At 47.9% G+C, this 27,490-nt stretch overlaps 1 protein-coding gene across 2 annotated transcripts in view; it reads left to right on the forward strand.

Annotated features, from left to right (window-relative positions):
• Positions 1-27,490, forward strand: part of LOC147441905 (uncharacterized) — a 190,710-nt gene that overhangs the window by 87,950 nt on the left and 75,270 nt on the right. For both annotated transcript variants that reach the window (XM_086528304.1, XM_086528303.1), the window contains 2 exons: positions 8,725-8,796; positions 8,951-9,092. In XM_086528304.1, coding sequence (XP_086384430.1) covers positions 8,725-8,796; positions 8,951-9,092 — 214 coding nt within the window. The remainder of the gene's footprint in view (positions 1-8,724; positions 8,797-8,950; positions 9,093-27,490) is intronic.

The raw sequence follows: 27,490 nt of genomic DNA on the forward strand, positions 1-27,490 counted from the left end.
TGACTTAGATGATATTGTCTTGATCTCTGACTCACCAGAGGGTATGCAGCGACAGTTGGATGCATTACATAGTTTTGCAGAGGATAGTGGATTGTCTGTAAACCTTGGTAAAACCAAGGTCATGGTGTTTAACACCACACCGCAGTGGATCAGGAGATCGGCACCGACCTTCACGTATGGTCAAGAGATTGTGGAGTATACAGATGCATACACTTACCTTGGGATAGTCTTCACTGGGCCGAGGTTTTCTTTGGGGAGAGCAGCAGAGACTAGACTGACCAGAGCTTATGCGGCCTTGGGAGGCTTGGAGAGGATGTGTTCGCAGGTTCAGTTCCAGGAACCTCGGACAAAGTTATGGCTCTTTGATACTTTAGTAGCCTCAGCTATGATGTATGGGGTACAGGTATGGGGACCTTCTGTAGGCCAGGATGGTTGGAGACGTATGGAGAGGCCCTTGGTATCTATGATCTCCCGATTGATTAGAGCCAAGGCCTCCGTACCTCACGCGATCATTCGAGCAGAGCTAGCTGCCCCCCCCATGGAGATTGAGGCGCTTACCAGATCAGTGTCCTTTGTGCACAGCCTATGGGATACTACTAGAGACAGATATGCTAGACTGGCCCTTGAGTCTTCCAGACAGTTAGCTCTACAGGGGGACACTTCATGCTGGTATGCACAGATGACTTCATGGTTTCAGACGCATGGCTTCACCATGGACAGGTTGCCCCCTTTCCAGTATTCTCTTTAGGCACCCTCGCTGTCTCTTACACGGGTGAAGATCACTAGACTCATTCGTCAGGACCTGACCCAGCTCGACACCAGGAGGACATGGATAGAGCCGCCTCAGGAGTTGAGCACGAAGATGGCTTTCTATAGAGAGCATCTTCTCCACCTCACAGGAGATGGGTTTGTGATTCGACCCAGCTACATGGACACACATATGTCTCATGGTTTGCGTTGTGCCATTGGTCAGATACGCACATCCTCACATCAGCTCGAGATTGAGACTGGTAGATTCAGAGGGATACCAACAGACAGCAGGATATGCCGATTATGCCAGAGAGAGCCAGAGACAGAGTTGCACTACATATGTCATTGCACAGTGTTCTATGAGATACGGGGGCGTTTCCACTGCTTATTCAGAGAGGGTTTTGGTCCTCTATCTAGGGTCATGAGTTATGAGGATCAGAGATGTCTTGGACTATATCTACTTGAGTTACACAGGTATAGAGACACTTTACTGGGGAGAGCTAGAGAGAGGCAGTCCCAGAGACACATTACAGATTTCTTTTCACTAGATATGGGACAGCTAGAGGAGCAGCCACCACTGCAGAGCTCGTCCCACACTCATTCGACCACTACTGGCACTCTCATCGACCGAGCATTGGAGCTACAGAGATACAGACGACCGCGACTGAGGAGAGGAGCTACACAGCATCGACGGAGACTACAACAGAAGATTCGAGCCATACTCTCTCTCAACACTCAAGGTAAATGTGATAGCCCAACAAATGCTAGATTATTACAACAGTCTTTTTGCACTCAGTAAAGTTTTGAGCTCGTTATCAGCCAGACTAGACCGATGAATGAACATGTTGTGGTTTATGTCCATTCCAAATACTCTCAAGTAGATATAATACAAGTGTTTGCAAGCCACATATGTCATTCCTTCCCCTAACCTCCTTTGGAAGTCTTTGCAAGTACAACTAGGATTCCTAGCTATTGTGACTCAATATTTCTCACCACGTAACTTTGAGTTTGGTGTTTCTGCAATGAAGACTTCATGCTTACCGATCTTTACCATTTCCACTTGTTCGATGACCATATCTAGTCCTAGAGCACTGTCGATCCTTTTGATGCCTCTTCAGAAACACCTGTCCTATACCTGCCCGCACGTCTTTGCCCTTGCACTTCCATAGTTTCTGTTGCTATATGAAACCCCGCTAGCTGCAAAGACTTTACTTCTAGTGCTGTTAAGTTCGTGCCCTTTGCCACTGGCCACTCAAGTGGAGGTCTTGGAGGCCGCATCACAATATATGGACATACATCCAACACATGTTTGACATCGTCACTACAAAACCATACCCATGTCTGATTGTTACGCCCTTCCCAGTTGCGTTTCCCCCAAAAACTTGGTGCCGCTGTTTCCTTGGCAAGTGAACTTAGACCCCTGTTTGCACCTGCGGATTGCCCACATGGTTACTTGTGATGCATCTCCAAATGACAACTTTCAAGCCTTTCTTTGTCGAGCAACATTTTGAGTGACATACTCTGGCCTGTGTGAACTATTTGCCTCCTTGCCTATAACATTGCCGAATTACTTGCGTCGCCTTGTCATTGTAACCCTCTCTCCAAAAAACTCAGGCACCTTTGGAAGACCAGTTCCTCCAATTGCATCGTTCACAACAGGCTAGTTTGTGATGGAGTAGGTGTGTGAATTTGTCGTGAAGCTGCCTTGTCTCTCATCTTGCTTATGCTTGGTCCGCTTCCTATATACTTACCCTCTGTATATGCCGTTCTTTTGGATTGTTGAAGAAGAGTGTTCCCAATATCCAAAACTATTGCATCGTACAAAGAAATTTTAGGCTTGTGACCTTCACCTACTCTCTCTCTCTCTCTCTCTCTCTCTCTCTCTCTCTCTCTCGTTTCCGAAGTGCAACGCATGCCAGTTTTGCTGGGGAGAGTTTTGCTATGCGCACGCCAGTTTGACGGGGGAGAGCATAGGGAGGGCGAGTTGCCGGTGGTGGGGCGAGCATAGGGAGGGCGAGTTGGTGGGGCGAGCATAGGGAGGGAAGACATCCTTTTTTTTGGGTACATGACTTGCATATGTTATGGGTTCTTCCTAATGCTATGGACAATTGGGTTTCGAGCCTCTCTGTTGTTTGTTCGCCACATATATCGATCTATAAAATGTGAGTGAGAAACTCTCCCTCTTGAGAAATTTTGCTTACGAGAAATTCTGCTTTGTCTTGCCTCTCAGCTATCCACGTGTCACCGTTTTTTTCATATCGTTTTTTTAAAATCTCACATTCTTGAAAGTAATTAATATTGGGCTATGCTCTCTCTCTCTCTCTCTCTCTCTCTCTCTCTCTCTCTCTCTCTCTCTCAAAGAAAGCATCACATTAGACCTTGGATACTTGACTCTCTCATTGCACCTCTTTTTTGTTGAATATTTGGAACCAGCTGTATTCAGTAAAGACCAATTGCATTAGTAACTTCCAACCATAGAGCAATGTGCCATTGTCAATTTGGATGGTGCATGCATGGAATTAAAAGTAGGGTTCTTTATTAGAATAATGGGGAAGCAACTCAAGCCTGAGAATGCTTTGAAAACCTTTGCATAAGAATCACACCTCTTTTATTTGCTAAACTATACACCTTTACAAACACTTGATAATGTAACAATGAAGTGATGAATTTGATAATAGAATAGAGTGCCTGGCTTAACGTGAGCAGCAAAAAAAAAAGGAGCAATAGTGATATCGCTATTGCTGCCTTTTTTTGGCTTTTTTTAAGACCAAAATAAAGGAAGCAATAGCGATATCGCTATTGTTCCTTTTTTTATTTTTGTATTTTGTGAGCCCCTCTCGCACGCCACAGTCGGCCATCACCTTCACACGCTGGTGAGCCGTCTCTTTCGACGTGTGCTCCGCCATCATCTTCGACCACAAGGGTTGAAGGATTGTAGGCATCGGGGTCGAGGTTGAGCAACGTGTAGAAGGAGCCAGGGTTCAGCGAGGCCGCAGACAGGAAGACGGCGGACTTGGGGTCTCACACGGGGCTGCGATGTGCTGCTGGATCGCCAGCGAGAGAATGAAATTTTCCCATCTGAGAGAGAGTACTCCTCTTCTTCGTCACCCTCCATCTCGCATTAACACGGGGCTGCGCGCTGGTTTAGGCAATGGTGAGGAGAAGGCCATTGTCGACGAGCTGGCTGATGGGTGCGTGCGAGATTTTCCTTCGATCAGTGCTCCATCGGCTATCACCTTCGCCCGGTGCTCAGCTCCGCCAAGTCCTTGCCTATTCAGAATAAGCAAAAATATTGCCTGTTCCATTTACATTCTCCAACCCTTTGAAAAGGTTCCATTTCCATCTCTACAGAGAAGCTGAATCCCAACTTGTAGACTAACTTCTTTTTGAACTGGCAAATGCCGTTGGCAACATCCACCCCAAAATGAATGTACTTAGTATAGACACCGTACCGTGTCATGGCCGTCAAAAAGCAATGGTTGGCATATGAAGCATCTCTTTCAATCCGGTAAGAAGACCGCCTCAATCTAGTGTTAAGTGAAGCCTCTTTGTAGAAAGTGAAGGTGCCAAGAGAAGATCGCCTGCTGGGAGAGAGAGATGTGGGGAGGTGGTAGTGTGTGATAGTGAGGAGAGAGGGAAAGAGAGAGGACACATGAGGCAGATTGTGAGAGAGAGAGAGAGAGACATGGGAGGACATGTGATGAGGGACCAAGATAATTGTGTACACAACAATGTTTAGCTGTTATATTGTAACTCAACGTCATCAAATAAATAAAGTTATTTGGGTCATTTATTAGTCTCCACTCTCTATCTTTGTTTTAATCTATTTGGTTTTAGATATGTACACACAGAGAGAGAGAGAGAGAGAGAGAGAGAGAGAGAGAGAGAGAGAGAGAGAGAGAGAGCGAACATTGAAGCCTAAATGATTTTAGCATGCGATAGCGTGAACATACACCCAACTTAGAGTAATTGTTTTCTTTTGGTTCAATTTGATAGAAAACCACATCGCAATGTGGGGGGAGGGATAGGGATTAGTGGGGTAGAGGAGAAGAGAGAGGATAGGAGCAGCAGATGGAGAGAGAGAGAGAGAGAAGGGGGGAAGAGGGGGGGGGGGGGGGGGGGGGGGTTGTAGGGGTTAGAAAACCATATTGCAATGTGGGGGGCGGTATGGGGATTAGTGTGGTAAAGGAGAAGAGAGAGGGTCTGAGGAAGAACACACACACACACACACACACACACACAGAGAGAGAGAGAGAGAGAGAGAGAGAGAGAGAGAGAGAGAGAGGAATGAGGTAGAGGAGAGGGAGAGGGAGGGAGAGAGATAGAGATAGGGGGAAGGGGAGGGGGAGGGTAGTGGGGGAGAGAGAAAGAGAGACATGGGGGGACAAGAGGGGAGAGAGAGAGAGAGAAGAGAGAGGGAGGAATGAGGTAGAGGAGAGGGATGAGTGATGAGTAAGGAGGAGGAGGATGGCGGCTAGAGGAGGAGATGGAGGAAGAAGGTGGAGGGGAGGGAGGATGTTGGAGGAGGAGGCTGAGGAGGAGAAGCAAGTGGAGGGGAGGAGGCACATGGGCGGCAAGAGGAGGAAGGAGAGCTAGGGAGGGCGGCCAAAAAAAAGAAAGAAAAAAAAGCTCGCTCCAAAGCTCACTCCATTGAGCTCGCTCGAAGACCTAACTCGTAATTTCTCGTCTCATAGATCATTTTCCCAGTCACACCCTCATTGGGACATCCTTCTTGATCGAGACATCATGCTTGGCCTCTCATGACACCCAAGGATGCAAGGATTTTCACATCGTAGGTCTACATCGGAGGCTACGGAGCACGCCCCCCAAAGAGTTGACTATGGAAGACATTTAGGCCATACTGGAGAGACCCATGGAGAGTTCATGGGATGATCACCATTGTATACTTTCTCCATTGTACACCTCCTTAGCCCTCATGTGATTGTACCCCTCCCCGTATGTTTTGGAATGATGTATTGCCAATGATGAGGATGTAGGATATTGTAGTAGGAAAAGTGTGTTGTGCTCTCTATTCTCTAATGTGAGTGCTCCTTAGTGCAATATGCATGAAATCTCACTCTAACAAAATGAAAACACTATAGAGCAATGGAACAAGCAAACTCAAAAGACACAACAGCACACTCGGAACCCAATGGAACTCGACTAACTCATGAAACCAATAGAGAATTTGGCTGGCAGCACACTCAGCTTCAAGCCTAGGACTCATAGGTAAATGGGGGTGTCGAGGCTCCAACTATGCAGGGAGAGTGCAGATGTGCGGCGCTAGACACTAGACAAAAGACTCTAAACTCATAGAAACTATGATGGATCTGACAACTAGAACCAACTACGCATATATACAACCGTAAAGAGCAGCCAACAATTAACAAAATATCCCTTACATTCTAGCTATGTCTATCTCTGAAGTGTGGTGGTGGTGAATTGGCCACGGTGTCCACTAGACCACCATTCGTGTATCTACCACATGTTACTGCCCAGGTTAGAGTCCACCAAGTGTGAACCCAAGACCAACTGTAAGTGCCTGTCAAGTGACATTGTAGCCCTACTATAGGTTGCCCGCCACAAGACCACTCACTGTCTCAGAGAGTGGTGGTAAGCTATGTACTGACTCTGCAAGAACACTACTGATATGTACTCTGCGTATATTCCATTTAGTGTGGAGAGAGAAGTAGGTATTGCTGATAGGATACTAGTGCCGTGATGTTGGATTTAGAGAATACTTAAGTGAGTGTCAGAGCTTAAAGAAACAGAAATATGTGTCAGCACAAAGGCCACAACATTGAGTGTTGTCTTGGCATCTTTGAGCGAGAGAAAATGAAGCTAGATGGAATGAGCTGAAAGAGAAAGAAGCAGGGTTCAGTGCAAAAGTGGAGGCTTTGAATGGGAAATTTGTCAAAAGTGGAGGATTTGAATGGGACCTTGAGAACAGCAAAGTTGCAATAGATGAGGTTGACAAACTTCAAGCAAATAGAGGCTTTGAATGGAAATTTGCCAAAACAAAGCGGGATCCTGACAGCAGCAAAGTTGCAATAGATGAGGCCGACAAACTTCAGGCATCTTCAATAGACCAGCAGGAATTGGACTAGGCATTACTAGGTAGGGGCTAGGGGAGGATTAGATTGCTCCCCTTGCGGATTACAAGAGCCCTTGTCTTACAGTATCTATCTTTGGAAGGCAATTCTCTGGTATCAATGTAGATGGCGGGTTTGGAGTCAACCTTAATGTGAATTCAACATGCTAGTCTTGGGTCTCCAACCTATTAAACCAGCTGCCTTTATAGCCACCTTGGCTGACCAGAGGACGGTCTACTCTTTGGGCATCATTGACAAGGTGCATTTGCAGGTACAAGATTTCACTTTCAACTTGGATTTTGTGGTGGTGCGCCTTCCACAAGTGGAAGGACAGTTCCCTCTACTCGTTGGAAGACTTTGGCTCACACATACTAAAGCACTGTTCGACTCGGGAAATGAAGCCTGGATCCACACCCTTGTGTCCCTAATGAGGCCTTTTTCTTGAGGGTGGCATGGACCCTTGCTCACTGTAGTTCTTTATCAGTAGAGTCAGCTCCCCAACTCAACCAGCCTCCACTAGGTTTACCTGAACAAGACCTTTTGGAGTGGTTTGCTGCTACAGAGTCCAGCACTGCTATGCTGTTTTTATTTACTCTATTCCTATAGATACTCCTAGAGGCCTCAATCAGTAGCTAGTGCAAGTTTTCCACCTGACCTTGAGACTTTTGCCCCTGGCTTAGATGTAGGTTCACATGTAGCAGTAGCCATGCCTACTACAGTGGAAGCTCTAGGTCTGGGCGAGCCCATGCAGGATCAAAGAAGAGGAAAGAAGTCACCTTTTCATCTATTAGCCTCACATGACATCTCTCCTGTAGATAAACCTTTTTTCAAAGCAACACATGTGTGAGAAGGCTTAACCTTTGAGGAAATTCCCACCGGCTGACTGCAGGAAGCACTTAGCATATGCCGACTTTCCATTGATTAGACACCAGCTCATGATGTGTCTATGCTCCAAGAAGTTGCTTCTTCTTGGACTATCGATTAGCCACGCCTCCCAACCCAGTCAAGGAGGTCAACCTTGGCGGTAGATCAAGTAGTCTCTTTTATGCAATTCTTCAAATATGTTCATGCTTGGACTTACATGATCTGGAAGGCCATACTAGCCCTCTCGTATGGAACTAAACTAGTCAAAGGTCAGGCCTACAAGCTGAATCAAGTATGCAATCACAGTAAAGCAAGAATTAGAATTAGACAAGATGCTAGACGTATCATTGTTATTGTGGAGCATTCTGAGTGGCTATCCCTTATGGTGATAGCCACCAAGAAGCAATCCAACAAATTATGTGTTTGTGTTGACTTCAGAGTTCTGAACAAGGCCACTATCCAAGATGGGTTTCAAACACCGTTCTCCGAAAGAGTCTCGGAGAATGTGGATGGGCATGCAATGCACCGTTTTATGAATGGATTTAGTGGCTACAATCAGGTGGCCATCCACCCAAATGACCAAATCAAGATGGCATCTGTGACTCTATCTGGTACTTTCATTCACACAAAGATGCCATTCAGGCTGAAGAATGCCCCGCTTGCCCTCGATCGCATGGTCTACGTCATCTTCTGGCCACGACTCACAAAATCACCGAATCTTCATGGACTATTTTCAACCTTCTCTACTGCTCAGTATTCTACCCTTTTGAGAGCATCTGAGAATCATCATGAATGATTTTTCGACCTTCTTTGGTGCTTCATGGTGGCAAGAATGCGAGTGTACGTTGCTAAAGATGCCTTGCCCAAACAGATTTAACGTATCTTGTGTGAAAAACTCAAGGACCAAATACTGAAACAGGGTACAACATGGTTTTGTATTTTGTATTTCACAAATGTATAAAACAATATAACATATTAACTACTCAATATTTACCAGATTTGTTTTCTGCGTGGACAGATGAGGAGAATGACCCTCCAACTCCAACAGATGAGGAAATAGATTTGTTGGACACAATCATAACAAATTCAGGTGTATGACATGCGAACTGTAATTTACTACTAGTTTTATTTCCGAATCTCCCCCCTCACCCCACCCCAAACACCCATGCACACACCCCCTTCAAAACAGCCTCACTATTCCGTGACAACATATTGAATCTCAGAAGTGTGTGTACATTGGATAGATGTAATCACCTCCCCCACCGAGGCGCAAAAGCACTTGCTTTGGCAGCGAAGGCATTCTCTTGTAGAAAATGCACTTGCACTACCCAAATTCCTCATGGCAGTTCCTTGGAGCAAGTATCATTGTGTTCTTGAAACTCACAGGTAATTTTAATGGATACCAAATTTCAGATAAGTATGTACTGTTTGTTTTGTTGAATTTCTGGTTTATCCGCTCGTTTTTTAAAAGAAAAAGAATATCACCAAGTGGATCTTCTTAACTGACCTTACCCAAATGGCAGAATTGTGTGTGCCCATGCACGGGGGCTCGCTTGAGAGAAATGAAATGAAATGTTATATTAAACGTCTTGAAAAGGCCAAAATGACCTATGAGAGCAAATTGATACAATCCTTATGGATCTAATCCAATGTCTGGGTACAAAAATAAAATGAAGTAAAGTGAAAGACTAAATTAAAAGACTAAGATCGTCAGACTAAGATCATCAATATCGTCGTCAATGCCCTAGGATGCCCGGCATTGGGCGTTGTCCAAGAAAGTATTGCATTGGTCGCAGAAGAGCTTCATCAATGTCCGCCTCTGTAAATAGTCGTACTAGGCGTCTCCCATATCGTGCTAGAATAGTCCTGATCCTCTCATGGAGCCTCTGTTGATGTCGTTGTCACAACTGATGACGTGGCATGACCACCCATGGGCAAACTGATGACGTGGCAGATTGTACAGATTTTTGCACTTCACGCTGGCTGATGACGTGGCAGGGCTGTACGGAATTCCATATTTTGTGCTGGCTGTTTTTTTTGGCAGTTTTTGGAGCCAATTGCTTTTGGGATCCCTTGTTTTTGAGTCTAACTGCTTTTGGGGCTCTGCATTTGGCGTCCCTTTGTAAGAATAAAAGGAACCCAAGGACGCAGAGCCTGAGAGCCCAGGACCCACGGGAGTTGTACTTTGGAATGATTAATGAAAAAGAAATATCGAAAGGGGCACCAGTCTTTGGGGCCAAGCGACCACCCTGATAGTCCTCCTAATGCTGCATATCCCTCGTCAATCTCACCTTTGCAGCACCTCTCATAGAGAAAGTAGGTCCTCTAAATACAACACCAAATTATATATCAGAATTTACATACTCTACTATCTCCTTTCCATATGTAAAATAGGTGCTGATCTCCTGACCCATTGCGTTGTAGTATTGAGTAGCATCGCCTTGGTTTTGCCAAGGTTGATAGCCCACTGTCATGCACATAAGAATTTAACGCATCTAGATGTCTTTGCATACCCTCTGGAGAGTGTGAAATAAGCACAATATCATCGGTATAAAGCAATAGAGGTATTCATGTACCTGACAATTGTGCTGCTCCTCTATCCCTTGCAGTCTCAATATAGTTAGCAATTTCATCAATATACAATCCCTACAAAGTCGCAGAAAGTGGGCATCCCTGCTTCACCCCAATAGTAGAGAGAGAGAGAAATGAAAATGAAATGAAATGATATATTAACATCTTCAAAAGGCCAAAATGACATATGAGACCAAGCTGTTACAACATAGTGAATCTGATACCATGTCCAGAATAAAAAAGAACCGAAACAAAATACAACTACTACAAACTGGGACTGTATGGATGTGCCAGCTAATACAAGGTGCCCAGTACATTGTGTACTCCAATGAGAGAAGGCGGGGGGGAAAGATAGATATGGTAGATATCCATCCTCATCCGCACTATGGTCGTCGCGAAAGTATGGCTCGAATCCTCTGCTGTAGTCTCCGTCTATATTGTGTAGCTCCTCTCCTCAATCGCGGTCTTCTAGATCTCCCTAGCTCCAATGCTCGGTCTATGAGAATTCCATTAGTGGTAGTATGAGTGCAGGCAAAGCTCTGCAATGGTGGTTGCTCCTCTGGCTGCTCCTCTAGGTGCCCAATATCTAGTTTAAAGAAATCTGTAATCTGTCTCTGGGACTGTCTCTCTCCGGCTCTCCTTAGTAAAGTGTCTCTATGCTTGTGTAACTCAAGTAGATACAGTCCAAGACATCTCTGATCCTCATAACTCATGACCCTAGATAGAGGCCCAAAACTCTCTCTGAATAGACAATGGAAACGGCCTTGTATCTCATAGTACACTGTGCAATGGCATATGTAATGTAACTGTCTGTGGCTCTAGATGACATAAGCGGCATATCCTGCTATCTGCTGGTATCCCTCTGAAACTGCCAGTCTCAATCTCGAGCCGATGTGAGTATCTGGCCAATGGCACAACGCAAACCATGAGAAAGATGTGTGTCCATATAGCTAGGTCGAATCACAAACCCGTCCTCTGTGAGGTGGAGAAGATGTTCTCTATAGAAAGCCATCTTCGTGCCCAATTCTTTTATCGGCTCTATCCATGTCCTCCTCGTGTCGAGCTGAATCAGATCCTGATGAATGAGTCTAGTGATCTCCACCCGTGTTAGAGACATCAAGGGTGCCTGTAGAGAGTACTGAAAAGGAGGCAGCCTGTCCATGGTGAAGCCATGTGTCTGAAACCATGATGTCATTTGTGCATACTAGCATGATGTATCCCCCTGTAGAGCTAATTGTCTGGAGGACTCTAGGGCCAACCTGGCATATCTATCTCTGGTAGTATCCCATAGGCTGTGTACAAAGGAGACTGATTTGGTAAGCGCCTCAATCTCCATAGGGGGGGTAGCTAACTCCGCTTGAATGATATCATGCGGTACGGAGGCCTTGGCTCTAATCAGCCGAGAGATCATAGATACCAAGGGCCTCTCTATACGTGTCCAGCCTTCCTGGCCTACGAAGGTCCCCAAACCTGCACCCCATATAGCATAGTAGAAACAACCAAAGTATCAAAGAGCCATAACTTTGTCCTAGGTTCCTGGAACTGAACCTGCGAACACATCCTCTCTAATCCTCCCAAAGCTGCATAAGTTCTAGTCAGTCTAGTCTCTGCTACTCTTCTCAAAGAAAATCTCGGCCCAATAAAGACTACTCCGAGGTAAGTGTATGCATCTGTATACTCCACAATCTTCTGACCATACGTGAAAGTAGGTGTTGATCTCCTGATCCTTGTGGTGTGGTGTTAAACACCATAACCTTGGTTTTACCAAGGTTTACACATAATCCACTATCCTCTTCAAAACTGTGTAGTGCATCCAAATGTCGTTGCATACCCTCTGGTGAGTCAGATATCAACACAATATCTTTAGCATACAACAATAATGGGATCCACATCCCTCCCAGTTGGGCACCTCTCTCACCCTCTCTGTCAATGTAATCAGACACCTCATCAACATACATACCAAATAGAGTAGGAGACAATGGGAAGCCCTGTTTCACCCCAATAGTAGCGTGAGCTAAATCAGATACCCCTTCCGGAGTGCATACATGTCCCATCATTGATCTGTACAAAGCCATAGTCCCCCAAATCAACTCTATGGGCACCCGCATCTCCCGCAGTCTGCGCATCAATCGAGCTCTCGGTACCATGTCAAATGCTTTGCGGAACTCCACAAAGCTACAATAAATCCACCTCCCATGTGACCTGCCCTCCTCAATGATGGCTCTGAGTGTCATAATGGAGAAACCCCTCCTGAAACCGGCTTGACCCTTTGCTCGTACACCCTCACCCTCTGCCCAATCACTCAAGTGCTGCTCAAGAATGGATGCATACAACCGTGCCAATGTGTGTCCAACCATAATAGTGCGGTAGTTCCCAGGCTCTGTAGGATCACCAGCCTTGAAGATAGGCACGATAGTAGACAACCTCCAAGTCTCAGGTAACCCCTCACACATGGCACGATTGAACAACACTGCAAGAACCTCCATCAACATATCCCTAGCATGTATGAAGTGCTCCGCTACTAGACCGTCATGATCATATGCCCTCCCGGTTCTCATTCTGTCAATGGCCCTCTGTACCATCTGAGTGGTAAAGAAGGTGCTCGTAGATGGGCATAGCTCTGTACGGTCTGGAAGGGGTTCGTGTCCAGGAACCGTATATAACGATTCATATATTGGCTCCACACACCAGGTGAAGTAATCACTGGGGGAGGGGAGTGCTCATGAAAGAGTCGCCATGCCTCTCCTGAGTCCCTACTCAAGAACATCTGATATAAGTCTAGCTCCATCTGAGCAATGTAAGCTCGCTTCTTCCGTCGCACAAGGCGTCAAGAAGCAATCCGAAACTGTTTGTAAGTGATGACTCCTAAAAGAAGATCCCTCTGAAGCTGGGCTCTCATCTCTCTGCACTCCTCATCATACCAACTATTCTAGGGCATGCTCCCAGAATGTCGTCTCCTGTCCGGCTGAGCGTGTGGGTATGCCACGTATGCACCACCATGCAGTGTGTTAGTCAGTAGAGTGGTGCACTCCTCCACTGAGAGGCCTGTACCAGTTGTGCCAGCTGTGCCTTCCCATAGACGGTCCCAAATCTCCTCTCTATAAACGGAATCAGTCTCTGGTGTATATGTATAACGGGTGTGTGACCTGCCTCCTGATGTCTGGGTTGTACTATACTGAAATGAAACGGATACTGTCAAGAGAGCATGATCCACTGCTACACGCACTGGCCTGGCTCCCATTGTGAAATGCTGAATGCAAGGGACAAAGCTTGGCTGTGTCATAACATAGTCCACTGTACTGGCCCATGTCTGTGTGGAAAATCGACCATCGACTATAATTGTAACTACCTGTCCCGTGCAAGTGGCACTGTAGCCCCGCTACAGGTTTCCTGCCACAAGATCTCAAGTGAAGTCTCACTCCATTGAGCGTACAGGTGAAGGAGCTAAGCTGATTTAAGCCCCTTGCATGTCCCAATCTCTTACTCTGCTCTAGCTTGGTCTAGTCCAGCTTCGCCTCGCCTTGACGACCTTGGTCTAGTCCAGCTTCGTCTTGTCTTGACCAGCTTGGTCTAGCTGGTCTAGTCCAGCTTAGCCCTCCACCAATTGGTCTAGTCTCTTGTCTTGATCCAGCTGAGTGGTCTAGTCACTTGTCGTGGTCTAGCGAGTGGTCTAGTCACTCGCCTTGGTCTAGCAGAGTGGTCTAGTCGAGTATGATCTAGTGTCCTGTAAGTTCTCGGTCTTCGTGCGCTCAAAGTTTGGGTGGGTTTGTTGCTACTGCATGGCACATACAAGGAAATCCAAAGATCGAGAAAGCCCAATACGGAGTCCTCTGCAATACTACCATAGCAAGCATCAACCTTGATTACCGAATCGAAGTCTTGCACCTCCACTATTCGTACCCTCTCAAGCAAAAGTGAGAGTATGTGTAGCAAGAATAGTGTGTCGTGTTGTCTAGAGTGGGTGCTCCTCAGTGCAATATGCGTGAAACCTCACTCCAAAAGAAAACATAACAGAGTGTAGCAGGCTACAGTGTCACTTTCACAGTACAGACAGTTAGTACAGTTGGCCTAGGTTGGTTCACACTGGACGGACTCTCTTGGCTGGGCAGTGACACGTGGCAGGGGATACGGACGGTGGTCTAGTGGACATCATGGCTAGGTCACCACCACTCAGTTTGGGGATAGATTTAGATGGTTGACATTTATGAGCCGTTGGTGGCTCTTTATGGTTATAACTATGAGTAGTAGTTGCTGGGTCATCGGATCATCTTCTAGATATATGGTCCAGCGTCTTCGTTTTGAGTAGCAAGTCTATACACACAGTAGTCTTCACCATCCCTGCACATCTGAGCCTTGACACCCCATTGTACCTGTGAGTCTTGGGCTGGAGTTGAGTGTGCTGCTACGCCAGTCTGTATCAGTTCTTTGAGATAGCAAAGTCATATGTTGTGGTCTGCTGTTGTGTCTCTGTGAGCTCAGCTGTTGTCTATTGTTCCTTTGTTTTCAGTCTGTTTTTGAGTGAGATTGTCACGCACATTGCACTGAGTAGCACCCATTGTAGAGAGCACGACACACTATCCGCGCTACAGGTGCTCTCATTTTGGCGATCACGGTGGGACCTTAACTGAAGTCTCACTCTCTGTTGAGGTACATCTTGAAGCTAGTTGGTTTTTATCGAGCTTCACCTACTTTGCCTTGCACTGTGTAGCCTGCTGGTCTGGTCCTCTCTCCCCCCGGTCCAACTCGTCTGGTCCTCTCTCACCCTGGTCCAAGTGGTCTGGTCCTCTCTAGCCCTAGTCCAATCAACTCTCATCTAGGTCTAGTTCTTCCTCGTCCCTGGTCTAGTCCCTCCTCGTGGTCTAGCCTGGGTCTAGTAAAGTCTAGACCTGTCTTCAGCCAGTTAAAGGTCTTCTTGCCCAAAGCTTGGTTGGATTGGTGGTCGCTGCATGACACATACAAGGCGGTCATTCAAGCGTCAAAGCGCACTACTGAGTCCTTTGAAGTACTACAACAGAAGACGACCCTCGGTCTCTAGTAGAAGTCCATCAACATCATCACCCATACCTCCACATACGGCATCACCCATTCCTCCATCTGGTTCCACATCTTCCAGGTCACCTTCCCGAGTAAAGCTCTCTCCTATTTTGTTACGGCGGGCTATTGAGCAACGGACTCCTGAGCAAGAGGCCATGGAGGCGTTGGCTAGTGTTTTGGCCAAGGTAAACATCAAGTTTCCTACCTTCAAAGGACTCTCTTCAAAAGATGCTCACGACCATGCAAGGAGGTTTGTATCTCTCTGTAGGGGTCGTGGTCTTAATAGAGAAGATGCTTATTTGGCACTCTTTCCATCTACCTTGGATGGCTTAGCAGACAAATGGTACAATCAGTTTGCAGAGAACCATTTTGCAACTTGGGTAGCCTTAAGACAACAGTTCTATGCAGCATTCAAGCGAGATGACTACCAGGAAAAGGTTTTGGATCAGTTGGCCAACATGGTGCTCTAGCCAGAGGAGATTTTTGCAGAACTTATGATTAGAACCAAGTCTCTGGTTGCCAAGCTTCCTTAGCAACCCAGTGAATCTATGGTTAAGAAGTGGGTGGAGAAGGCTGTTCCCAAAACTTCTCAGCAAAAACTCCGAGAGAGTCTCCGACCTGACGCCACCCTGGAGAAGTTCGTCACAGTTGCTACTAGGATAGAGGGGGCTAGGAAGCTGTTCACCACCTCCCTTCACATAGAGAAGTGGCTATAAGCCCTAAAACTACAATGTGCTCTTCAAGAAGAGAAATCAATCTCTTTTAGACAGAAGAAACCACCACATCTTAAGGCTTTGGATCAAATCAAGAGAGAGCTAGAAGAGCTTCGGTCTCAGCAGGAGACTAAAGCTATGGTATGGTGCAGCTCGTGTCGCTCTTCAGGACATCCTCCACAGGACTTTCCTCTTCGGGCTTATTGCCACTTCTGCAAAGTGTCTGGGCATGAAGACAAGGATTGCTACTATATGAAGGGATTATGACAAATACAACAAAGTCCAGGTCCTTCTCTCCAACAAGGGCTAGCACCTGCATCCAACATGGTTTCACCCTATGGCCATGAAAATCCGATGCCACCTCTGCTGACAACACCTCCTATGCAAGGTATGCACAACAACTTTCCATCCCCCAACTTTTATGGTGCTAGTACTCCTTCAATTCCCCAAAGCTTCTACATGTCAGCATCTGGTCCCATGCAGCAAGGGTCGAGACCACCTCGCCCCTCAAATAGGCCAATTTTTTTGCGACAAGTGCGGGGAGTATGGACATTATCTAAGCAAATGTCCGTTGCCAGAAGGGTACTCTCCTTGCCGACATTGCCCTAAAGCTAAGGATCACTATAGTAAGGACTGCCCAAAACAACGTGCATCCACATCTGCAAGCACAAGCGAGAACTAGTAGGAGTTTACATTCCCAAAGGTTAACCTTATCACAGTAGCCACCATTCCACAGGCCTCGCCTTCCACTCTTGTCGTTGCCTCTCGAGATCAGGTGGAAGAGCCGGTTGGTGTGCTCACACAGGCATAGAGAGCTGCTCTTGGTCTCAGCCTTCGTGGCGGTCCAATTTTTTCGTCTCCAGTCCCACAAATGAGTCAAACTCCCTTAGTAGTTGACAAACTAGCAAGTAGTGCCAAGTGCCAACCTACCTCTTCTTCTATCAGATATTGATGGTGCTTTCATGGAAGCAGTAGAGGACTTGAAGAAGCTTAAGATATCAGAGCAAGATATGATGAAAAGAGAGAATCCTACAGCAGAGTCTATCTTGAAACACACCTTTCAACAAGTGTCACTGTACGACATGCTTCGACTTGATACAAATTTTCGAAGTGACACCCATTCTATCATCCAATCTCTATATCCCGGTGCAGGGCCTAGTGGCGGGCACCTACCTGTGCAGCCCTTGGAGTCCTACATGATTTCTTATCCAGCTGCTCCCCTCACCAACTACAAAAGTCCTCGTCTCACTGTGTCTATTCTGGGCATCATTTCTGAGGCGTCGTAGTTGATGGTGGATCTTGGATCAATCTAATGCCAGAATTTACTATGTTGGCCTTAGGTCTGCAGCCTACCCGTCCTGCTCCATTCACTGCTACATTGGCGGACCAGAGGTCAGTCTACCCTGTGGGCATAGTAGAGAGGGTGCCTCTGAAGGTACAAGACATCACATTTACCTTGGATTTTGGGGTGGTCAGTCTTTCTCAGGTGGAGGGAGGATTTCCTTTGCTTATTGGTAGACCATGATTGCGGCATACTAAGGCACTTCATGATTGGGAAAACGACGCCATGTGGATACATATTCCTGTCTCCCCCATGCAACCAATTGGGCTCGAAGGAGGTATGGATCCAGTGGTTCATCACAGCTCATTGTCAGTACAGTCCAACCCCGACCCTGAGCAACCCATCCCACCTGGAGAGGTTTGACGAAGACGTGCTGCAGTGGTTGGAAGCTAACCCCTCGATGCCATGCTATGTGGTCTCTACTCAAACTTCACCTGTGCCGGTAACACTCTCTCTCCCAACTCCTCAGGCGAACACCAGTGTCCCAAGCCCTATAGCAGAAAGTGTGCCAGTCGAAGAACTAAGTGTGTTAGTCCCTGATTCCCATGATTCAAGTGTTCCTCTGATAGAAGCCGTCGACATTGGTGAACCTATAACACATCACCGAAGGGGGACGAAATCTCTTTGCATGAACTCGCCAATGAATCCCCCCTTTCTCTAACATCTCCTAGGTCGGACGCCCCACCCTCTCGAAAGCACTCTGCTATGTCTGTTTCTGAAGATTAACCCTTCGAGGAGCTTCCACCAGGATGGTTACAAGAAGAGTATGCAGAGTTTCGAATCGATCAAACACCAGCTCATGATGTCTCGAAGCTCCAAGAGGCAGCTCACTTCTCAACTTCCAAAGTACCCTTCACAGTTACACCTCCCGACCCGGTCAAAAAAGTCAACCTGGGCGACCCTGACAACCCTCAGCACGTCCTCTTAGCAACTTGGTTATGGGAGCATCCCACATTACTTGATCGGGTAATTTCTTTTATACACTCTTTTAAAGATGTTTTTGCTTGGTCCTACAAGGATTTGGAAGGGATCCCACCAGAATTGGGTGTCCACACTATCCCTCTAGTTGAAGGGGCTAAGCCTGTCAGAGGCCGAGCTTACAAGCTCAACCCAAAGTATGCAGAGGTTGTTAAGTCAGAGCTTGAAAAAATACAAGAGGCAGGGATCATTGTGCCTGTAGAGCACTCTGAGTGGTTATCCCCCATGGTGATAGCGCCTAAGAAGCAGTCCAACAAAATCCGTGTGTGCGTAGATTACCATGCTCTGAACAAGGTAACTATCCCATATGGTTTTCACTGAGCGTGTGACAGAAGATGTAGCAGGACATGTATGGGTTCAGTGGATACAATGAGTTGGGCATCGATCCAGGTGATCAGCTGAAAACGGCCTTTGTGACTCCGTGGGGTATTTTTATCTACACTAGGATGTCGTTTGGGTTGAAAAATGCTCCACCTTCCTTCAATCAAGCAGTATATCTTATATTCTGTCCTTTACTTACGGATCATCTTCGCTTCTTCATGGACGATTTTTCGACCTTCTCAAGTGCCCAATGTTCAACCCCAGTGGAAAATCTAGAGGAGCACCTCGGTGAGCTCTCTGTTGTCTTCCTCAGGTGCAGAGAGGCACGCCTAAAGCTCAATACTAACAAATGCCAGTTTTTGGTCAATGAGGGCACACTTCTAGGCCATGTGGTGTCTGCCAAAGGTTTAGCGCCTGACCCAGAGAAGATCGTGGCCATCTTGAAGTTACCACTTCCCATGAACTCGAAAGGTGTTCAGAGCTTTGTGGGCCACACAGGCTATAATCGCAGCTTTATACGAATGTATGCATGGGTGGCTCAACCATTTACCCGACTTACTAGTGCTACTGTACCCTTCCAATGGTCAAAACCTAAGGCTGAAGCATTTGCATACCTCAAAAAACGCCTCTATTCTAGTGGCTCCAGATTGGTGTCTACCTTTTCATGTGCATACTGATGCTAGTCAACTGGCTGTGGGGGCTGTGCTGACTCAGGCTAGTAAGGAGTACAACCTGAATCGCCCTATTTACTATGCAAGTCGCCTACTCACCAAAGCAGAGCGCAACTACAGCACCACAGAAAGGGAAGGTTTGGCTATGGTGTATTCTTTACAAAAGTTTCGTCATTACTTGTTGGGGGTTCACTTCACTATCATCACTGATCATCATGCGCTACGCTATCTTTTGGCTAAACCCCAAGTTGCAAGAAGAGTCTGGAGATGGCTGCTGATATTCCAGGAATTCGATTTCGAAGTAGTTCTTAGTCCACGCAAGCGGCATGTCATGGCCGACCATCTCTCTCGCATACATACAGGTGAGCCCGATACTGGGGTTGATGATGACTTTCCGGATAGTCATCTCTCTAAGGTCGACACGACCCCAGAATGGTATGGAGATGTGTTACATCTGCTCTCTACTGGCCTATATCTTGAGAATGCTTCTCCATTGCAAAAAAGAAGACTCTTCCTGAAGTCTAGACCCTTCTCTTTTATTGGCGGACAACTCTACAAATCTGGGCAGATGGTGTGCTGCGCAGGTGCGTCTCCCCTCATGAAGTAGACCACATTCTAGAGGATGCACACAGTGGTCCTATAGGTGGCCACTACCCTAGTCACATCACGGCGCAAAAAATCTTACAGACCCGCTTACGGTCGGCCTATATATTTAGAGATGCTATTGCTCATGTCAAGATTTGTTATGTCTGTCAGCAATGTGCGCCCAAGCCTAGCAAGCAATCCAATCGCCCTCTACAGGTATCTATGGCGTGGCTGCCCTCTGAGCGATGGGGCTTGGACTTTGTTGGTCCAGTTACTCCATCTGCTCAACCCGGCAATCGTAAGTATCTCCTGGTAGCAACGGATTATGCAACAAAGTGGGCCGAAGTGGTGGCTGCCATCGACTGTACAGTCGCCACTGTCGCAAAATTTTTGTATGAAAATATTTTTTGCAGGTTTGGGTGCCCTCTGGAAATCACCAGTGATCGAGGTAGTCATTTCATCAACGACTTGATCTCCACACTCCTCACGAACTACAAGATTTTTCATCGCAAATCTTGCTCTTACTATCCTAGAGAAAATGCGCAAGCTGAGAGCACTAACAAAGTGTTGATCGCCCTTCTCAGGAAAGCTTGTCACCTGCATCCAACGTCTTGAGCTCAGGCTATCCTTGGCAGAGTTTGGGCTTATCGCACCTCCTTCAAGGCAGCCACTAACTACACCCCATTCCAGCTAGCTTCCGGTCTAGAAGCAATTGCACCACATGAGTACAAGTCAGGTTCAGCAAGAGTGGGAAGTGTAATCTTTTGTATCACTGCCAGTTTCTTGGAGCTTCGAGACATCATGGGCTGGTGTTTGATCGATTCGAAACTCTGCATACTCTTCTTGTAACCATCCTGGTGGAAGCTCCTCGAAGGGTAAATCTTCAGACACAAACATAGCAGAGTGCTTTTGAGGGGGCGGGGCGTCTCACCTGGGAGATGTTAGAGGAAGGGGGGAATCATTGGCGAGTTCATGCAAAGGAAATTTCTTCCCCCTTCGGTGATGTGTTATAGGTTCACCAAGGCCTATGGCTTCCATCAGAGGAACACTTGATTCTTTAGTATCACTGCACGTTTCTACAAGCCAGCAGCTTCGAGAGAAGCAACCTATTTGACGTTACTCCCTAGCAGGCTACAGTATCACTTTCACAGGACACACAGTTAGTACAGTTGGCCTAGGCTGGTTCACACTGGACGGACTCTCTTGGTTGGGCAGTGACATGTGGGAGGGGATACGGACGGTGGTCTAGTGGACATCATGGCTAGGTCACCACCACTCAGTTTGGGGATAGATTTAGATGGCTAACATTTATGAGCCGTTGGTGGCTCTTTATGGTTGTACATATGAGTAGTAGCTGTTGGGTCATCGGATCATCTTCTAGATATATGGTCCAGCGTCGTCGTTTTGAGTAGCGAGTCTATACACACGGCACGTCTTCACCATCCCTGCACATCCGAGCCTCAACACCCCATTAGACGTGTGAGTCCTGGGCTGGAGTTCTTTGAGATAGTCAAGTCATATGTTGTGTCTCTGTGAGCTCAGTTAATGCTATTGTTCCTTTGTTTTCAGTGTGTTTTGAGTGAGATTGTCACGCACATTGCACTAAGTAGAACCCACTGTAGAGACCACAACACACTATCCGCGCTATAGGTGCTCTCATTTTGGCGATCACGGTGGGACCTCAACTGAAGTCTCACTCTCTGTTGAGGTACATCTTGAAGCTAGTTGATTTTTACTCTAGCTTTGCCTACTTTGCCTTACATTGTGTAGCCTGCTGGTCTGGTCCTCTCGCCCTGGTCCAACTGGTCTGGTCCTCTCTCGCCTTGGTCCAACTGGTCTGGTCCTCTCTAGCCCTAGTCCAATCAGCTCTCGTCCAAGTCTAGTCCTTCCTCGTCCCTGGTCTAGTCCCTCCTCGTGGTCCAGCCTGGCTCTAGTAGAGTCTAGACCTATCTTCAGCCAGTTAAAGGTCTTCTTGCCCAAAGCTTGGTTGGATTAGTGGTCGCTGCATGACACATACAAGGCGGTCATTCGAGCGTCAAAGCGCGGTATTGAGTCCTCTGAAGTACTACAATAGAAGACGACCCTTGGTACCTAGTAGAAGTCCATTAACATCATCACCCATACCTCCACGTACGGCATCACCCATTCCTCCATCCGGTTCCACATCTTCCAGGTCACTTTCCCGAGTAAAGCTCTCTCCTATTTTGTAACAGCGGGCTATTGAGCAACGGACTCTTGAGCAAGAGGCCATGGAGGCGTTGGCTAGTGTTTTGGCCAAGGTAAACATCAAGTTTCCTACCTTCAAAGGACTCTCTTCAGAAGATGCTGACGACCATGCAAGAAGGTTTGTATCTCTCTGTAGGGGTCGTGGTCTTAATAGAGAAGATGCTTATTTGGTACTCTTTCCATCTACCTTGGATGGCTTAGCAGACAAATGGTACAGTCAGTTTGCAGAGAACCATTTTGCAACTTGGGCAGTCTTAAGAAAGAAAAGAAAGAAAGATTTTTAACGTCTATGTCAGGCCGAAATCGGCCTATGAGACAAATCAAATGTACATGGTGTGTATGTCATCCGTCTATCGGAAAGACAAATGAAACAAAACTGATACAAAACTGAACTGAATGTAGGTAATGGAGTATCTGAGGAGGGATGGAGCTCTATCTCTAGGGGTATATGCATGTCTATATGCTCAAGGTAGTACAATCATGAGAATGCATCAAGCTATCTAGCTCCATCCTGTACAAATGGGGGGATGTAAGATGTGGTACATGGGCGGGGCTGGTGCCAAGGCTACCCGGATGAAAGCTGTCGGGTCGGCCCTCATCTGAGCTACTCGCTCCTCAGTGGCACGGCGCTCCCGGGCTCGGATCTCCTCGATCTGTCGGTGGTGGGAGCTCGCGCCCCTGTAGCCTGTGACTCGTGGTCGTCGTCTAGCTCGGCTCACCTCCGCCTGTGGGAGTGTCACTCCTCTCTGAGTATCTGGTGAGGTAGGGGTGGCAATCCTCTGAAAGAAGTCTGTGAGCTGCGACTGTCTCCCCTCTGTCTGTGTAGCTGTGCGTGGCTGTAGTAGTGTGTCCCGATGGCTCTGTATCTCTAGTAAGAAACGTCCGAGCTGTCTCTGATCTCGAGAGTCCATGATCTCTCGGAGAGTGGGCTGTCCTCTGAATAAGGCCTCATACCTGCCTCTGATCTCAGTGTATGCTCTGCATCTACATACAAAGTGCTCCTCACTCTCCACCTCCTCTGTGCAGGCTCTGCAGACTCGCTCCTCCCTGGGAACACCAGTATGTCTCCCGATCTCAATCTCTAACCTGTGTGAAGCCACTCTCAGCTGACCAATCGCCACCCGTGAGCCATGTGGCATATATGTGTCCATATAGCGTGGTCTCTGTATGAACCCCCCAGACAATATGGTGAGAAACTGGTCTCTGTAATCTGACATCCTCGTCCCCAAGCCAGGTGACTCCCAGACTCTCCTAGTGTATAGCTGCCACAGATCCTGTCTCAATACCAAGTTTCTCTCACTGCGAGAGAGGTGAACAGATGGTGAGTGGGGGTCGTACTGGAATGGTGGTAGGCTCTCCATGTCAAGACCGTGTCCCTCAAACCATGCTCTGACCTGTGAGTACCAAGCTCTCTCATGCCCACTCTCTGATAGCTGTATAGCTGCCTCAAATGCTCTACGAGTAAGTCTGTCAGGAGGTAGCTCTCTCATCCTCTGGATGAAGCAGACTGTCTGGAATAATGCCTCTACAACCATAGGTGGTGTGGCGAGCTCGGCTCTAATAATGTCATGTGGCACTGTCTTCTTGCTGCGGAGCAAGCGTGAGATCATACATACCTGTGGCCTCTCAAGTTGTGTCCACTGGTCAGCTGTCAATCCTGGTGCCCATACTGCCGCCGAGTACATCAGGGCCGGGGTGACTAAGGTGTCAAAAAGCCACCCCTTCGTGCGGGGCTCCTGAAAGTGTGCCTGGTGGCATCTCCGCTCTAGCATGGTCAGAGCTGCATATCCTCGGGTGAGCCTGTCAGCAGCAGCCTGCCTCATAGTGAAGGGTCCTGGTAGGCTGGTGAATGTGATGCCAAGGTAGACATAGGAGGTGACTACATCAACTTGTCCTCCTGCTGCTGTGAAGGTGGCAGCGCTCCTCACTGCACTGGATGTGTGAAAGATCATGACCTTGGTTTTGCCAAGGTTCACAGTCAACCCCTTGTGTGTGTTGAATTCGTCCAAGGCCTCAAGATGGCGTTGCAAGCCCTCGGGTGACTCTGAAATCAACACAATATCATCAGCATATAACATGATGTGGACCGGAGTACCTGCCAAGTCGCTCCCCTCTCCCCCTGCTCGTAGTATGTAGTCGGAGATCTCGTCGATGTAGAGCCCAAAGAGTGTCGGGGAGAGTGGGCATCCTTGCTTAACACCAATGGTGCTAGCAATGGTCTCTGAAAAGCCGCCTGGGCAACGAACTCGACCCGTCACCCTCTCGTAGAGAGTATATATGGCCCAAATCATCTCTGTCGGTACCCCAATGTTGTGAAGGCGCTGGAAGAGTCTCTCGCGTGGGACTGTGTCAAAGGCCTTGCGGAAATCCACAAAGCAGCAGTAAAGCCTCTTCTTCCGTGCCTTTGCCCCATCAATGAGGCAGCGCAGAACGAAGATGTGGTCAGTGGTGGAGAAAGCTCGTCTGAAACCTGCCTGGCTTGGAGCTCGTAAACCCTCGGTCTCTGCGTAGCAGCTGAGCTGTGCCTCAAGTACTGCTCCATATAGCTTGGCCATCGTGTGGCCAATCATGATAGTCCTGTAGTTCCCTGGGTCCAAGGTGTCGCGAGATTTGTGGATAGGCACTATGGTGTGCTGTGTCCACTCCTCTGGGAAGCCCTCCCCTATAGCCCGGTTGAAGACATGTGCAATCAACGGGGCTATAGTGGAGGCCGCATAAATGATGTGCTCACTCTGTAATCCAGTGTGGTCAGCTGATCGTCTGTGCTGCATGCGGCGTATGGCCCTCTCTACCATCTCTGCTGTAAAGAAGGAGGAGCACGTGGGGCGTGGCTCATGTGGCTGTGGGATAGGAGGCTGCCCTGGCACCTCATAAAGGCGCTCTGCATAATCATGCCATATCTGTGGATCCTCAATAGTTGTGGTCGGACGTGGCTCGCGCAGGGTGCGCCATGCCGTCGCGCTATCTATGCTCATGAATAGGCGGTATAGCTCAAGCTCCTGTGCCTCTTCGAATGCTCGCCGCTTTTGGCGTGTCAGCGTCTTCATATCTCGTCTGGCCTCTCTCTCTGTGATCTCTCCTAAGGCTCGCCGTGCACGGAGGCGTCGGTATAACTCTCTGCACTCATCATCATACCAGCGGTTCTGAGGCATAGTCCCGGGGGGGGGAGTGCGTCCTGTGTGAGTGGTGTGTGGAAAAGAGCTAATAGATGAAGTGTGGAGAACGGAAGAGATATGTGATGTGAGAACTGAGAGTGGTGTGGATGGGTGGAGGAGGCATAGGCCATGCTCGACCTCGGCCGAGTAAAGAGAGGCTAGCTCATGTGTGAAATGGATGGTGGTGTGTGGAGTGTGTGCTGTGGAGCTGTGTGGGATGGTATCTCCGGTGATGGAGAAAGAGAGGTATGTGTGGTCGGCTCCGATGGGTATGGGTGGAATGGTGAAGGATGTGATAAGGTGTGTAGCCTCCCTGGGTCCCAGAATATAGTCGACTGTACTCCCCCCTCCCTCTGTAACTCCATGTGGCATACAAGTCAGGCCCCCTGAGGTGGGCCACTGGGCCATCCCGTTATAAATAACGAGACGGTGCTGGGAGCCAAGTCGAAGTAGGTGTCGTCCGTAGGCTGTGACTGGAGCTCTGTCTGCTGTATCTCTCATAGTAGCCTCCTCATCTAGAGTGTGTAGTGCCTCTGGGTCCTCGTGGTCATATGCCTCACACTGCTCACTGCGCGTACGAGCATTGAAGTCTCCCATAAGGAAGACTTCACCCAGTGTGGAGTACTCCATAATCTCCTCCGTGAGGCATGCGTACGGTGACTCCTGCTCAATAGGGGCGAATCTGGAGCCTGTGGGAGCAAAGTAGCAAAGGGCAATGTAGACGATCCTGTCTCGTGAGAGCTCGAGGCGAATCCACATGTATCGGGCCTGTGGGTCCCGGGCAACAATCTGTAGTCTGCTGTGAAGCCCCTGTCTAAAGAGTATGGCCACTCCTCCTGAACCGCGAGTGGTGTGCTGGCGCATACATCCCCGATGTAGAGACTCCCATTGGAATCCATGTATCCGTGGTAACCCTCTCTCTGGGCTCTCGTGTGTCTCTGTAAGTAGAATCATGTCTCGACCTCTCATCACCTCCTCAAGTCTCTCTGGGTGTGTCCATAGGTCTCCATTGCAATTCCAAACCGTGACATGAATCTCCTCGTGTGTCCCACAGGCCGCGAGTCCCTATGCGATGGTCTTGCCATCAATGATAACCCTACCATCTCGATATACTGCCTTCTTCCCTTCTTTGCGGGCTTGGTGGACTCTAGGCATGCACGTGCGGCGGTGATCTTGTTGCATCTTTGTGAGGTCATCATCAAGATAAATCGGGGGGCCTTCTAGCCCTCTCAAGATGACCCTCTTTCGGAGGAAAGAAGTTCGAGACTCCTCGGAGGCGAATTGGAGGATGAGAGCTCTCTTCTTTGGATCTTTGCCGGCTCTCCAAACTTTGGAGAAAGGGATCTCTTCTTCCTTGTATCCCACTTTCTTGCATAAGGCTTTCCCATCGCTCTCGGGTGTGGACCCATCTTCTTCTTTGATGCCGGTCACTCGCACATTGAGACGGCGAGCTTGTCGCATCTTCTCCTCCTCGATGGTTGTGTGTACGATGAGTACCTCATCTTTTTGGGCTTCCTCTCTTGCTACCTTCTTGATATTCTTTTTGACCACTTCGACCCATCCTTCTTTGGTGGCTTCTAATTTGTCCTCAATGCTTGCGGTGAGGGCTTTGGTGATCTCCTCCTTGAGGGCTTCCTTAGCCTCCTCTTTAATCTCTCCTTCCTCGGGGGTGAGGGATGTGATGGAAGCATGAAGGAGGTCGATTTGTGCCTTCATCTCTTCTTGCTCTTTCCTCCATCTCTCCCTCTCCTTCTCGTTCTCCCGTGCCCTTCTCTCCTTCTCCTCTTTGAGGTTTTGGATTTCTGCTCTCATGTCCTCTTTCTCTTCGTTCCATAGCTTGATGAAGGTGGCTTTCTCCTCCCTCCATATCTCTCTCTCCATCCACCATTCTTTCATGTCCTTCTCCAATTGTGCAAGCCTCTTGTTCGTGAGCATGAAGGTTGTCTTCATTGTCGATGTCGGCGTCTTGATGATGGGGGAAGACATGGTTGTATTCGGAGCTACCCTCTCTTCATATTGTGAAGAAGAGGGGAGAAGGGGAGTATGTGTGTGTATGCGTGTATGTGTGTAGTGTGTGTGTGGGTATGTATCCGTGTGTGTGTGTGTGTGTGTGAGAGAGAGAGGGAGAGAGAGAGAGAGAGAGAGAGAGAGAGAGAGAGAGATGGCTGTGTGATCGGGAGCGAGGAGG

Source organism: Adiantum capillus-veneris, chromosome 14 (assembly GCF_014529385.1).
Source record: "Adiantum capillus-veneris isolate H3 chromosome 14, ASM1452938v2, whole genome shotgun sequence".
NCBI lineage: Eukaryota > Viridiplantae > Streptophyta > Polypodiopsida > Polypodiales > Pteridaceae > Adiantum > Adiantum capillus-veneris.